Source organism: Neophocaena asiaeorientalis, unplaced genomic scaffold, assembly GCF_003031525.2.
Source record: "Neophocaena asiaeorientalis asiaeorientalis breed wild unplaced genomic scaffold, Neophocaena_asiaeorientalis_V1.1 scaffold492, whole genome shotgun sequence".
Classification (NCBI taxonomy): Eukaryota; Metazoa; Chordata; class Mammalia; order Artiodactyla; family Phocoenidae; genus Neophocaena; species Neophocaena asiaeorientalis.
The window spans coordinates 403402-418076 of NW_020171985.1; the positions used below are offsets into that span (position 1 = coordinate 403402).

The 14675-nt window shown below is 37.8% G+C and overlaps 1 protein-coding gene and 1 pseudogene across 9 annotated transcripts in view; one reads left to right on the forward strand and one right to left on the reverse strand.

Annotated features, from left to right (window-relative positions):
- The window catches only part of THOC2 (THO complex subunit 2), a 99530-nt gene extending 92320 nt beyond the window's left edge, over positions 1 to 7210 (forward strand). For 7 of the 9 annotated variants that reach the window (XM_024747099.1, XM_024747120.1, XM_024747136.1 and 4 more), the window contains 3 exons: positions 1288 to 1364; positions 1832 to 1877; positions 7079 to 7210. In XM_024747099.1, the coding sequence (XP_024602867.1) occupies positions 1288 to 1364; positions 1832 to 1859 (105 nt within the window). In that variant the 3' untranslated portion in view covers positions 1860 to 1877; positions 7079 to 7210. The other 2 variants (XM_024747114.1, XM_024747142.1) reach the window with 2 other exon arrangements.
- LOC112401028 (tyrosine-protein kinase Fer pseudogene) lies at positions 6019 to 7649 on the reverse strand (annotated as a pseudogene).
- Positions 7650 to 14675: the final 7026 nt, after the last annotated feature.

Sequence of the window (14675 nt, forward strand, 5' to 3'; positions counted from 1 at the left end):
GTTCTTAAAAGCAGTTTTGGAAAATTATAAGGTGATCGTTTTAAAAGGGAGGCTGCTCCTTTTAAATAAGTATTTTTTAAATTGAGGTAAAATTCACATAAAATTAACCATTTTAAAATGTACCATTCAGTGGCATTTAGTATATTTGCAGTGTTTGCACTCATCATCTCTGTCTAGTTCAAGAACATTTTCATCACCCCAAAGGGAAACCACATGCTCATTAAGCAGTCATTCTCCATCACCCCTTCCCCACCCCCACCCCCTGGCAACTACGAATCTGCTTTCTGTCTCTGTGGACTTATCAAAAACTTTGGCTGTTTCATATAAGTGGAACTGTATTATAATGTGGCCTTTTGTGTCTGACTTCTTTCACTTAGCATAATGTTTTTGAGATTCTTCATGGTGTTACATGTATCAGTACTTCATTTCTTTTCATGGCTAAGTAATATTCCATTTTACGAATATACCATACTTGTTCATCCACTCGTCACTTGATGGACTTTTGTCTTGTTTTCCACCTTTTGGCTATTGTGAATTGTGCTGCTATGAACATTGGTGTGCTGCTATGAAGTATTTGTTTGAATACCTGTTTTCAATGATCTTGTGTTTATACCCAGGAGTGGAATATCTGGGTTATATGGTAATGCTATGTTTAGCTTTTTGAGGAACCGCCAAACTGTTTTCCACAGTGGCTGCACAGTTTACATTTCTACCAGCAATGTATGAGGGTGCCAATTTCCCTACATCCTTGCCAACACTTGTTATTTTCTGTTTCTGTTTTGTTTTATTTTTATTTATTTAGTTTTTATTGTAGCCATCCTAGTGGGTGTAAAGTAGTATCTCATTGTTGTTTTGATTTTGTATTTTCTTAATGACTAATGATGTCGAGCATCTTTTCATGTACTTGTTGGCCATTTGTATATCTTCTTTGGAGAAATCTATTCAGATGCTTTGGCCATTTTTTAATTGGATTGTTTGTCTTTTTGTTGCTCAGTTGTAAGAATTCTTTACGTAGTCTTGATATTAGACACTTATGAGATATATGATATGCAAATATTTTCTCCTGTTCTGTAGGTTGTGTTTTCACTTTCTTGATAGTGTTCTTTGATGCATGAAAGTTTTTACTTTTGATGAAGTCCAGTTTTTTTCTTTTGTTGCTTGTGCTTTTGGTGTCATATTAAATAAGTTTGAAGAAAAATTTATGACTGGTGAGTGATGAAAAGAGATTTTGAGCTGATTTTTATATTTGGTTTTCCCTTCCCCAACTAATTCCACCATTCGTTATAGGAGTCCAGGCATGATAAAGAAAAGATAGAAAAGAAAGAGAAACGGGACAGTTCAGGAGGAAAGGAAGAGAAGAAACAATATCCTTTTCATCTTATTGATGTTTTTAATCAGTATAATGGAAAGCTTTGATACTGGTCTTATTTAGAATTGTACCCTTGTAGTATGTGGTCTAAATGCTCAAGGACTTACTACCTTTTAAATGGTCTCTCCAGTTAACCCTCTCAGATGTACAAAACGTGGAAATGGGAGACTTGATTGTTTTTTAAACTTCTTTGGTGACTGAGATTGTTTTATGCCATCAAGGGATTTAAAGTCCCTCTGGCTCTACCACCGAGAGGAAGAAAGGGAACAGAGAGTCCCTTGGGCTGGGGGCATGGGGAGTAGCAGGGCAAGATGATGTGGCAGATGAGAAGAGCTGGTAGAGTTTGAGGCTACCAGGCTGGTAAGAGCCAATTAGGCCTGCAAGCTGAGGGATTATACTAAAAGATGAGACAGCATTCTTTTTTTCCCCCCAAAAGTTGTTTTCCCTTAATTTGTCATCTACTCATAAGTCCTCGGACAAGCACAGATAATGAAGACTTTCAATCAAGGTGAGTGTTCTCTCACCTCTTTTCATTTAAAGATAGAAATATAAAATGAGGTCTGATAATGTTGAAGAAACTAGATCCATTTTGCAAGATACAGCTAGAGTTTTTCACCTAAATATAATGGTCAGGTCTTTGGGTAAAGATGCGAGACAAGATTCCCAGTTATTTTTAAGCTGTTTTCATTTTAAGCTTGCTGTTAGCTACGCCTTTTTTTTTTTTTCTAAAGCACCAAGATGTATTTAAAAACATCTGGCTTTCTCTTCACCACTCATTCCCATCTTCTCTGGATAGTTACTTTTTTAAAGTACCTTGTAGGTGGTGGTGGTATCTGCATTTTACAGATGAAGAAACTGAGACTCTAAGAGGTTAAGTAGAAGAGGGTGACAGAGATATTAGCTGACACACCAATATGCAAACATAGGTCTTCTTGCCCTTCAGTGTTCTCTGATCTTCTTTTTGCCTTTCATGCAGACACGTTATCCAGAGTTTTGTTTTAAGTTTCCTGCCTCTCTTTCTACCACTGCCCATGTTTTGCAAAGCCAAAAATATGGTCTGTGCTTTTAGTTCTGGAATTTAAAATATGCAACTTTGTTTTCAAAGTAGTTATGCCTTATGTGAGATTTTAAAAGTGTTTTATCCATCTTAAATAAATTGCATGTGGACGGAGTGTTCAGAACCTTAATATAATCTTTTCTGAGCACTCAGATCCTCACTTGAATAGTTATTGTTTGGTGTGATGCCTTAGGATTATTGAGGTGTATGTAGGATGATTTGCCCTCTACATTTAATGGTTTGAGATGGCTGTATTAGAAGTTGTTGATTCTTTTATAGCCAATTTTCTGGTTTCCATATTAGCTGTCACTTTTTAATGATATCAAGTATACTTGCTTTCTCTACCCTCCTCCTAATATTATTTGCTGCTTCTAATCTTCTAATGAAACTGGATAGATAGCCAAGGCGGTTTACAGTTGTTTAAGAGTGAGAAATGTCTGAGAGCCTGTTTTGTATAAAGGTGTGAGCTTTAGAGTATGGATTTTGTCCTGTTTATTTTGGCTGCAAAGCAGGGATTTGAGGTTGCCAGGTAGGTAACTTCTTGACAAATAGTGTGCTTTTTCTCTTTTGTTATTTTGTGCTTGTTATCTAAGTATTACAGAAGGGTGGATGAGAGTTATGAGAGAGCATTTAGAATTCAGTAGATTTTTTAAAATTAGAAAGATTATAAAAGAAATATTATTACCTATTCTTAAATTCTAGCCATCGCCCACCCTAACCACTAGCTGTCTTCCCCAGTGAACCATAAACTCTTAATCTTCTTTTTTTATTCTTCACCATAACCTTCGTTTCAGTTTGGCATTTTGCTTTTTACTTCTTGCTTTCACCTGGTCCCCTTATTAAAGAAAACAAAAACACTCTGCCTCTTATATCTTCATTAGCAGTGGGCCAGTCATTGTCGTCGACAATTTCATTGTGATTTTGGACATCTCTCTTTACTCTCTTCTTGGGTAGACTCTTTGTGAGGCACCGGTTGATTTTTTTCCTTTTTTTTGGCTGTTCTGTGGCTGCCTTCTGTTGGATACCTTCTAGGGTTGGTCAAGTCTTTATGTGGTTCTTCCTTTTCATTTAGAGGTCTCATCATTTCTTATTGGCACCATTTACCTTTAGGCTACTTCAAATCTGCTGCTCCCTGCTCCCTTTTTAATTTATTTTATATTCTACAGAAAGGAGAACTGCTACACATGTCACATTTCCATGAGTCAGATGTCATTAATTGTAAGATTCATTGTTGGTTTCTAGAACTGTTTTTTGAGAAAAGTGGATAGAGAAATGACATTGATTTGTATGTATCACCTTGATTTCAAAAACATTAAAATGATCATGTTAGAATTAAGAAAATACAATATATAAATGTGACCCAGATTAAATTCCTTCCAGAGTCTTCTTTTCCTGTTTCATAATGTTATGTTGCAAAATCCTTTTTGCTTGTTCTCTGTATCTCCTGTTACTCGTTATTGCTAATGTCTTCGTCCAAATTCATCTACTCTTTCCTTGATTTAGTCTCTTGAACACTACTAGCTGCTTTGCCTTTAACTGTTTCCCCTAGTTTAATCTTCAAATATTCCTGTCTATGAAAAATTTCCACTTAGAAGCATTCTCTAGCTTCGCAATTGTAAATTGATATGTGTGGTCCTCAATTCACTGAGTTCAGCTAACTTTTGAGAGTCCTTTTGTGAACCAGACACTGCTAAACTGAGACTTGCTTCTAGGTTTTGAGAAGCTCGGTCTTCTTGCGCTTTGATTCTGGATTCTTGGTTCTTGATTTCAAAGAATATTAGCAATTAACTCTATCCTATCCATCTGCATTTGTAGTATACTACATTTCTATTCTAATACTCCAGTGAAGCCTAATATATTTTACAGGTCTGTCTCTCACCTCTGGTCTCTTACGTGTAACCTCTTATCATTTAAACCCAGGGTTGCAGAATGTGGCTTATTAGCCATACCTTCTTGGCCTTGCACAATATTTAACATTTAAAAAAAGGTTGCCTTTAAAAATCAGAAGAGTTGACAAAATCCAAATTTCATTTTATTTTGAAGAACTGGAACATCTGGCAACATTGTGTCCTGATTTCTGCATGGCAACAGTCAGCTAGACCTGCCTAGGTGCTTGTTCCCCTTAAATAGAGTGGGTCTTTTTTTGTAGTTTACCTCATTCAGGCCCCACCCAGCTCACTTCCATTTGTTTCCATTTTATACTAGCCCCTGTAAGCAATCGATTTTGTAATTCCTGTTCCGAGCCTTTCTTCTTCAGTCCATACTTGGAGACTGACCTCCTAACTGCTCCAAGTTTGCTTATTTTAGGAATGTGTTACCATGTTGAGACACAGTCCTAGATGCTGGTAATAATATGTGTTGGAGTAGGAAGTGTTCAATTAAGTTTCTTCCTCAGTAGTTTCCCATTGCTTACACGTGTGTGTCAGCTTGCCTATAGAGTCCTAGTCACTGATTCCTATGTATATATGAATGTGTTACATATCCCTCTCCTTAGATTGTGGTCTTGTTGAAGGCAGTAACTTCATCTCTTCCTTCTAATCAAACAATCAAGTATTTTTCTTTATTACCTGCTGTGTTTCAGATACTCTTACCTTTACATGGAGAGCTATGTACAGAAGTATTAACTATATCTCTTTGGAATTGAGGAGAAACATCACTGACTATTTTTGCCCCCAGAAGAAGGTTCAGTGTATTTATAGCATTTGATAGTATACTGTTTAAGAAGTTGCTTTGTGTGCTGCAACATATTTTTTGAGGGCAGGTTTATTATGCTTTCATCTGGGTCTGTATGTAGCAATCATTAAATGTGTAAAAAAGTCTTGTTAGGAGATTGAAATGATAGACCTAAACTATTTTTCTCTTCATTATCATCCTTTAAAGTATCAGTGAGTTCTGTACACTGATATTCATAGGCACCAAACAGTTGGAGAGAACAGGAGGGATTTTCTATTTCCTTTCTTCCACTTAAGGCAGACCAAATTTTCACTCAGGTGCTGTGCTGTTCTTTATCTGGATGTAGGCATGAGCACTTCCAAAAGGCTCCCATGCCACATTTACCCTTGAGTGTGACACATATTCCTCACACACACATTTATCTTGAGAGGCACCCCTGGGTATGCTGAGATTCAGTTCAGTAGAATCCTAGTTTTAACTGTTCCATTTTATCCACTTGGAATACCTCAGGAAGTGTGTTTGCTATGATAAGAATTGCTAGGCAGCAGTTTAAGGGTAAATGAAGGAGTAAAGTGGAATTAGGATGGCTGTCCCTGTATCTTTCTCCTGTAACTTCTTTCTTTCTTGTAAATGTTCATTGGACTCTTCTGTCAACTTCATCCATGTGTACCTTTGTACTTGGCATGTGCGTGCCTGTGTGTGTATGTGTACACGTACTAGGATTAACCAGGAATAATTTATTAATTCACTGGGCTTGTATTTTATAGTTTCTCTAAATAAATTTTGTTTCCTTCCAGAGGGTTCTTTTTTTTTTTTTTTTTTTTTTTGCGGTACGCAGGCCTCTCACTGTTGTGGCCTCTCCCGTTGCGGAGCACAGGCTCTGGACGCGCAGGCTCAGTGGCCATGGCTCATGGACCCAGCTGCTCCGCGGCATGTGGGATCCTTCCGGACCGGGGCACGAACCCGTGTCCCCTGCATCGGCAGGCGGACTCTCAACCACTGCGCCACCAGGGAAGCCCCAGAGGGTTCTTTTATGAGGAGTCTATGAACTATTGAAACATTTCTTAGGACCTTTTTGATCATAAAAATAGAAAGTGTGTGTGTGTTTGTAAAGGCATAGCTCTGATAATAAGGCTGATTTTCTATTTGCCTTTCTTCTCTATTTTGATCACCAGTCTAGCTGCTCTTTCACCCAGACCTAACGTTTCAGACTTCGTTCTTGCTTTCACAGCTGTCTATAAAGTAACATCATTTAAAATCAGCTTCCTCAACTCTGAAAGGGTACTCTTTGAGGGCATTTCATGCATAGTTTTCTGATACCCTGACAAAGGAGGAGGGCATGGTGGAACAGAGGGAAATGACAACCTTACTAAAAGTTGTCCAGATAATTCCCAATAGGAAGTGATGTTTACAAATGTAATCTTGTCTTAGCATAGTGGAAGGCCACCTTTTGTTGGAGTGTATCCTGCACAGATGGTATTACCAATGCAGTTTATAGCACTGAGAGAGTAGAGGTGTCTAGGATGGAGGACAGTCAACTCTGAACTGAGCCTGAAGTAGAAACCCTTTGAGAAACATCAACAGTCCTAGATGTGAAAAGATAGATTTGAGGGATCTCTTGCATTTAGAACCTGTGCTTTCTTATTACAATGGTTTAAGTTGCACATATTTAAAAAATTAGTTAATAAACAATAAGAAGAATATTCCAGGTAAGGTGATATAAACTTATTATTAATGAGAATAAAATATTACTCTGCTGGAAGATAGAGTCCTGAAGTCTGAATTTGGTGCTGTTTCATCACTATGTGACTTTCTTCTTGATGGCAGTTCTTTCTGAAGTTCACTGAACTTGGGGTGGTTTTCAAGTTTGTAATCCCAAGACTTCATTATTTTATAAATATGTTCTGGTTACTGCTGAGAGACTGACATCTAGTATCTTCTTTCCACTTGCTCTTGTGCTTGCTGATTTGTCATTCCAGGGTATGGACAGACCCCTAAGCTGAAGGTCTCCTAGAGGAGGATGCCACAGCTCCATGCGTCACTCTCAGAACGATATCTCCTATAATTAAGAGCTTCTGGTGCTGTCCATTTAATGGGAATCTGCTTTAAATCAGAAGATGAATACACACTACCATCCTCTTGACGAGACATTCCAAAGTCACTGATTTTCAGAACATTATTTTCACCTCCAGGCAGTTTCTTGCAGCAAGGTTCCTGTGTATACAATGTTTACTCGAGATTTGCCATCCAGAAGCAGCATCTAATGAAAATTTCACTAACTGTTTTAGTTCATCCTTCTTTCTCAGAAAGGAGAGGAAATCGCCTCCTGGAACCAGTTCCTTAATCATGTAGATAGGCTGTATTTGTGTGCGAACTTTGATAAGTTTGACAATATTGGGATGATTAATATTGCTTGAGGATTTTGGCTTCTTGTAAAAATTTTAATTTCAGTTCCTGGGAAAGATCATCTTCACATGTTTTAACAGCAATAGCAGTTTTATCCTTTAATGTGCCCTTAAATGTGTCATCAGAATTTCCCTTGCCCAGTAATTATGACATTTTCATGATAGGCATTTTTTATTCTAATTATGATCATGCTGATACCGTGATTCTCTTTATTGGAACATTGACTTTTTTTGCAGTTAAAAAAAATTGAGATGAAGTTCTTACAAAATATTCCATTTGAAGGTGGTTTTTCGTATATCCCTGTGTTGTAACCATCACCAGTAATTCCAGAACATCTCCATCACCCTCAGAAGAGACCCTGCATCTGTTAGCAGTCACGTGCAATTCTCTCCTTCCTGCAGCCTCTGGAAACAACTAATGTATTTTCTGTCTCTATGGATTTGCCTGTTTTGGACATTTCATAAAAATGGAATCATGCAATATGTGGCCTTTTGTTATATGTGGCTTCTTTCACTTAGCATCATGTTTTCAAGGTTCATCCATGTTGTAGCATGTATCAGAAATTGATTTCTTTTTATAACTGAATACTATTCCATTGTATGGATGTGTACCACATTTTGTTTATCCATTCATCAGTGATGAACAGGAACAATGATTTTTAAGTATTAAAACTGTAAGTTCAACATTAATGTATCTATAATTATAATTGGTAATGTCAAGATTATACATGGTGTGAACAGAATACTGTATAGAAACGATATGTAAATTATTTGTCAGCATATCATGCAAGTGTGATTATTTTCTAAGGCCCTTCTAGCTCTGGTTTTATGAAATATGTGAATGTAGTATTTTCATCAATAAAGTTTAATGCGTTAAGCATTAGATTAAAATTTGAATGAGAACAATGTTAGGCAGATATGAAACTATTTGCCACATGTTGTAATGATCATGTTTTGAATTTATTTCAATATGCAGTATTTGAAAAATGTCAATACATAAAGGAAAGGAAATGAGTATAATTAAGTCAATATATTTTTAAAGCAATTTTTATAATTTAGCAGACATTGCATCTTAATATAAGTAACTATTAAAATCATGTCCTTGTGAAAAATGTGATGTCATTTTTCTCTTTTTTTGTTGATCAGGTAAAATTGGTTCCTTTTCACGGTTATGTGTTCTGTTTACTTTTGACAAGCTATTGCTTGTCCCTGTGGAATTCTATTTCATTTTTTCCTCCCGCCCCTCCCCCCACTTCCCCTTTCCCTCTCACAGACAAAATGCTCTGCGGTTTGTTTTTTTTAAAAATTCATCATAATGTACCTATCTTTAGTGGTTTCTAAGAATAGGCAGTAAGAAATACACAAATATTTCATCCTTATTTAGGGACTTAATTCAAGCCTTTGTTATTGACAGAACTCATTGATTTTCTTAAATCTTCCTTCCTTCCTTCGTCCTCCTCCTCTCCTCCCTTTTTCCCTCCCTCCCTCCCTCCTCCTTTCATCTGTCCCTCCTTCCCCCTTCCATCCATCCCCTCTCCTTCCTCCCTGCCCCCCACCAATGCCTTTCTTATCTATCAATATAATCACTTTGTTTCTTTCAGATGAGATTGGAATGAAATTGTTCAGCTGTGACCAGAAATTTATTGTCCTGAGTAGATTGCCAAGAATTACGAACGAAGAGGGCCCGTTTGCATCTCCTTAAATTATTCAGTGATCTGCTCTATTGCTCCATGCCGAAAACTTTAAATTGTTGAGTTGTGCATTATTGTATTTAACTTGTTGCTTAGTTTCTACATGTTTATTTTCAGTAAATGGCTGAAAGTATTGACTTCCATATTTTCAGCACAATGTGCTGTATACAGTTTCCAAGAAGCAAATAAGGTTACATATGTACAGAATTTCCCTTTAGGTTAACTAAATATTGCCTGAGTTTAGTTTTTTTTTTTTTTCAATTTGAAATGCTTCCTTTTTATTGTTTGAAATGGAAAATAAACAATTATTGAACTCTCTTGAATTTACCTCATTTAAAAACTCAGTTCTAATTTATTATTTGGCCTGTTTTTAATATTAGTAAAAAACAAAGTGGGAGCAGTGTCTTATGCAATGCCTAGGAATCATTTTATATACTATGTGTAAGACCTTAAAACATGTTAGAAAAAAAAAAAGGTACCAGCACTCCCTTGTCCCTTGCCATTTTTTCTTGTAATTATGTTAGAAAAATCTGGGCGGGGGGATCGAAAGTTAATTGTCTTTTAAGTCTACAGCTACAGGAGCTTTGTATTGCTTAACTTTCATCTGGAAAAGTTTCACAGTGACATTTTTAAAAGAAAGTTTTTTTATCTAATGAATTCTACCCATGTAACCCTTTTTCTAAATAAACAATAGTTTTCTCAAATGATTGTATATCATTGTGTATATTGTTGCTTATTCAAAATAACTTAGCAAAGATAAGGTTCCTAGCTCTTCTTATTTGTGTCTTAGTCCATGGACTACAATGTTTCCAAATAACAGACATCTTATCCAATAATATGAGAAAATCCTATTTGCTTACCTCTGTACCTGGGGTAGACAGTGGGCTGAAATGATGCCTAGAATTATTCATTTATTCTTCAGTTCCTTAGAACCAATGATACCTATGCAAATTAATTTTTTTTTAAGAGAAAGAATGACAATAAAGGCTTTATTTTTAAAAAAGATCGAGACATTCTGAGTATATTTTAGAATTGGCAAAGGGATATAAATCTTTTTTTTTTTTTTTTTTTTTTTTTGGGAAAAAAAAATAAAATTTTTTTTTTTTTTTTTTTTTTTTTTGCGGTACGGGGGCCTCTCACTATTGTGGCCTCTCCCGTTGTGGAGCACAGGCTCCGGATGCGCAGGCTCAGCGGCCATGGCTCACGGGCCCAGCCGGTCCGCGGCATGTGAGATCTTCCCGTACCGGGGCACGAACCCGTGTCCCCTGCATCAGCAGGCGTACTCTCAGCCACTGCGCCACCAGGGAAGCCCAGGGATATAAATCTTGATGCCCCTTTTCAGGTGATTATAATTTGCAAAAATTGATGAGCACAGTGATTATTTATGGGAGAGTGATCCATTCAGTGACTGTTGTGCACCCATAATGTGCCTGGCATTAAAAAAATGATACCTTGTTAGAATGATTTTTACAATGAGAAAATAACTATGGTTCACCTCAAAATCATTTGTTAGAAACATATCAGGGAATAGCTTTCCAGTTGTTATGTTGCATTCACATTTTAAAGATTTCACGATTGTGAAAGTTTGCTGCTACTTAGCATCAGAATCTCTCCTCTCTCCCCCAAATTATTGAACACAGGTAACCTTTGCTTTTGGCCTTCCTAGAAATGCACTGAGGATGGATGGAAAATGCTAACTTTGAATTTAACTGAGCAGAAATAATTTATGTTGGAAGAAGAAAATCTATTCGATAGCTATTTTAAAGGTTTTCTGTTTTACATACACAGGAGTATTAAGACCTAACTCCAGTGCCTAGAGCACTTGCAGTTTAACTTCAGAAATGAAGGACAAGTGAGTGCTGTTGGGGGTCAGCAATCATTCTGTAAGGAGCCAGATAGTAAATATTTGAGACTTTGAATAAATATTTGAGACTTTGTGGGCTTACGTGGACCCTTTCGGACTTCCTCAGTTCTGCATTATAGTGTGAAAGCAGCCATAGATGATATGGAAATGAATGAGCATGACTGAATTCCAGTAAAATTTTACTTACAAAAAACCTGCTATAGAGAATCCTATGAAAGATTTAATCAAAAAATATTTGAGTGCCTCTTAAGCACCAGATGTACAGCCTTTAGCAAAACAAACTCTGCTCTCATGGAAGTTCATTCTAGTCAATGGAGGCAAACAACAAACATCGGAGGGAGGGGAGAGACCTTCAGGATGGTGGAGGAGTGAGACGTGGAGATCACCTTCCTCCCCACAGATACATCAGAAATACATCTACATGTGGAGCAACTCCTACAGAACACCTACTGAACGCTGGCAGAAGACCTCAGACCGCCCAAAAGGCAAGAAACCCCCCCACGTACCTGGGTAGGGCAAAAGAAAAAAGGAAAAACAGAGACAAAAGAATAGGGATGGGACCTGCATCAGTGGGAGGGAGCTGTGAAGGAGGAAAGGTGTCCACACACTAGGAAGCCACTTCGCGGGCGGAGACTGCGGGTGGCGGAGGAGGGAAGCTTCGGGGCCGCGGAGGAGAGCGCAGAAACGGGTGCGGAGGGCAAAGCGGAGAGACTCCCCCACAGAGGATCAGGGCGACCACCACTCACCAGCCCGACAGGCTTGTCTGCTCACCCGCCGGCGCGGGCGGGGCTGGGAGCTGAGGCTCGGGCTTCGGTCGGAGCACAGGGAGAGGACTGGGGTTGGCTGTGTGAACACAGCCTGAAACATTTGTTTCTGGCCTTATGTTTACCTTAGATTAGTATTTAGAGTTCATTGTCATTGGTAGATTTGTTTATTGATTTGGTTGCTCTCTTCCTTTTTTTTATATATAGGTATATATATTTTTCCTCCTCTTTTTGTGTGTATGTGTATGCTTCCTTGTGTGATTTTGTCTGTATAGCTTTGCTTTTACCATTTGTCCTAGGGTTCTGTCTGTCCGTTTTTTTTTTCTTAGTATAGTTTTTAGCGCTAGCTATCATTGGTGGATTTGTTTTTTGGTTTGGATGCCCTCTTCTTTCTTTCTTTCTTTTTTTTAAATTATGTTTTAATTTTTAATAATTAAAAATTTTTAAGTTTTAATAACTTTCTTCTTGTTTTTTCTTTCTTTCTTTCCTTTTTTCTCCCTTTTTTTCTGAGCCATGTGGCTGACAGGGTCTTGGTGCTCTGGCTGGGTGTCAGGCCTGTGCCTCTGAGGTGGGAGAGTCGAGTTCAGGACATTGGTCCACCAGAGACCACCCGGCTCCACGTAATATCAAATGGCGAAAGCTCTCCCAGAGATCTCCACCTCAACGCTAAGACCCACCTCCACTCAACGACCAGCAAGCTCCAGTGCTGGGCACCCTATGCCAAACATCTAGCAAGACAGGAACACAACCCCACCCATTAGCAGAGAGGCTGCCTAAAATCATAATAAGGTCACACCCCAAGAAACACCACCGGACGCAGTCCTGCCCACCAGAAAGACAAGATCCAGCCTCATTCACCAGAACACAGGCACCAGTCCCCTCTACCAGAAAGCCTAGCCAACCCACTGAACCAACCTTAGCCACTGGGGGCAGACACCAAAAACAATAGGAACAAAGAACCTGCAGCCTGTGAAAAGGAGACCCCAAACACACTAATTTAAGCAAAATGAGAAGACAGAGAAACACACAGCAGATGAAGGAGCAAGGTAAAAACCCACCAGACCGAACAAGTGAAGGGGAAATAGGCATTCTACTCGAAAAAGAGTTCAGAGTAATGACAAAAGCCATAAAAGGGGAAATTGACAGTAACACAATCATAGTAGGGGACTGTAACACCCCACTTTCACCAAGGGACAGATCATCCAAAATGAAAATAAATAAGGAAACACAAGCTTTAAATGATACATTAAACAAGATGGACTTAATTGATATTTATAGGACATTCCATCCAAAAACAACAGAATACACATTCTTCTCAAGTGCTCATGGAACATTCTCCAGGATAGATCATATCTTGGGTCAGAAATCAAGCCTTGGTAAATTTAAGAAAATTGAAATCCTGTCAAGTATCTTTTCTGACCAGAATGCTATGAGACTAGATATCAATTACAGGAAAAAAATCTGTAAAAAATACAAACACATGGAGGCTAAACAATATGCTACTAAATAACAAAACAACTAAGAGGTCACTGAAGAAATCAAAGGGGAAATCAAATAATACCTAGAAACAAATGACAATGAAAACACGACAACCAAAAATCTATGGGATGCAGCGAAAGCAGTTCTAAGAGGGAAGTTTATAGCAACACAGTCCTATCTCAGGAAACAAGAAACACCTCAAATAAACAACCTAACCTTACACCTAAAGCAATTAGAGAAAGAAGAACAAAAAACCCTAAAGTTAGTAGAAGGAAAGAAATCATAAAGATCAGATCAGAAATAAATGAAAAAGAAATGAAGGAAACGATAGCAAAGAACAGTAAAACTAAAAGCTGTTTTTTTGAGAAGATAAACAAGATTGATAAACCATTAGCAAGACTCATCAAGAAAAAAAGGGAGAAGACTCAAATTAATAGAATTAGAACAGACAAAGGAGAAGTAACAACTGACACTGCAGAAATACAAAGGATCATGAAAGACTACTACAAGCAACTATATGCCAATAAAATGGACAACCTGCAAGAAATGGACAAATTCTTAGAAAAGTACAACCTATTGAGACTGAACCAGGGAGAAAAAAGAAAATATCAACAGACCAATCACAAGCACTGAAATTGAGACTGTGATTAAAAATATTCCAACAAACAAAAGCCCAGGACCAGATGGTGAATTCTATCAAACATTTAGAAAAGAGCTAACACCTATCCTGTTCAAACTCTTCCAAAATATAGCAGACGGAGCAACACTCCCAAACTCATTCTACGAGGCCACTATCACCCTGATACCAAAACCACAAAAAGTTGCCACAAAGGAAGACAACTACAGACCAATATCACTGATGAACATAGATGCAAAAATCCTCAGCAAAATACTAGCAAACAGAATCCAACAGCACATTAAAAGGATCACACACCATGGTCAAGTGGGGTTTATCCCAGGAATGCAAGGATTCTTCAGTATACGCAAATCAATCAATGTGATACACCATATTAACAAACTGAAGGAGAAAAACCATATGATCATCTCAATAGATGCAGAAAAAGCTTTCAACAAAATTCAACACCCATTTATGATAAAAAACCCTCCCGAAAGTAGGATGGCACAAAAACAGAAAGATAGATCAATGGAACAGGATAGAAAGCCCAGAGGTAAACCCACGCTCATATGGTCACCTTATTTTTAATAAAGGAGCCAAGAATAAACAATGGAGAAAAGACAGCCTCTTCAATAAGTGGTGCTGGGAAAACTGGACAGCTACATGTAAAAGCATGAGATTAGATCACTCCGTAACACCATACACAAAAATAAGCTCAAAATGGATTAAAGACCTAAATGTAAGGCCAGAAACTATC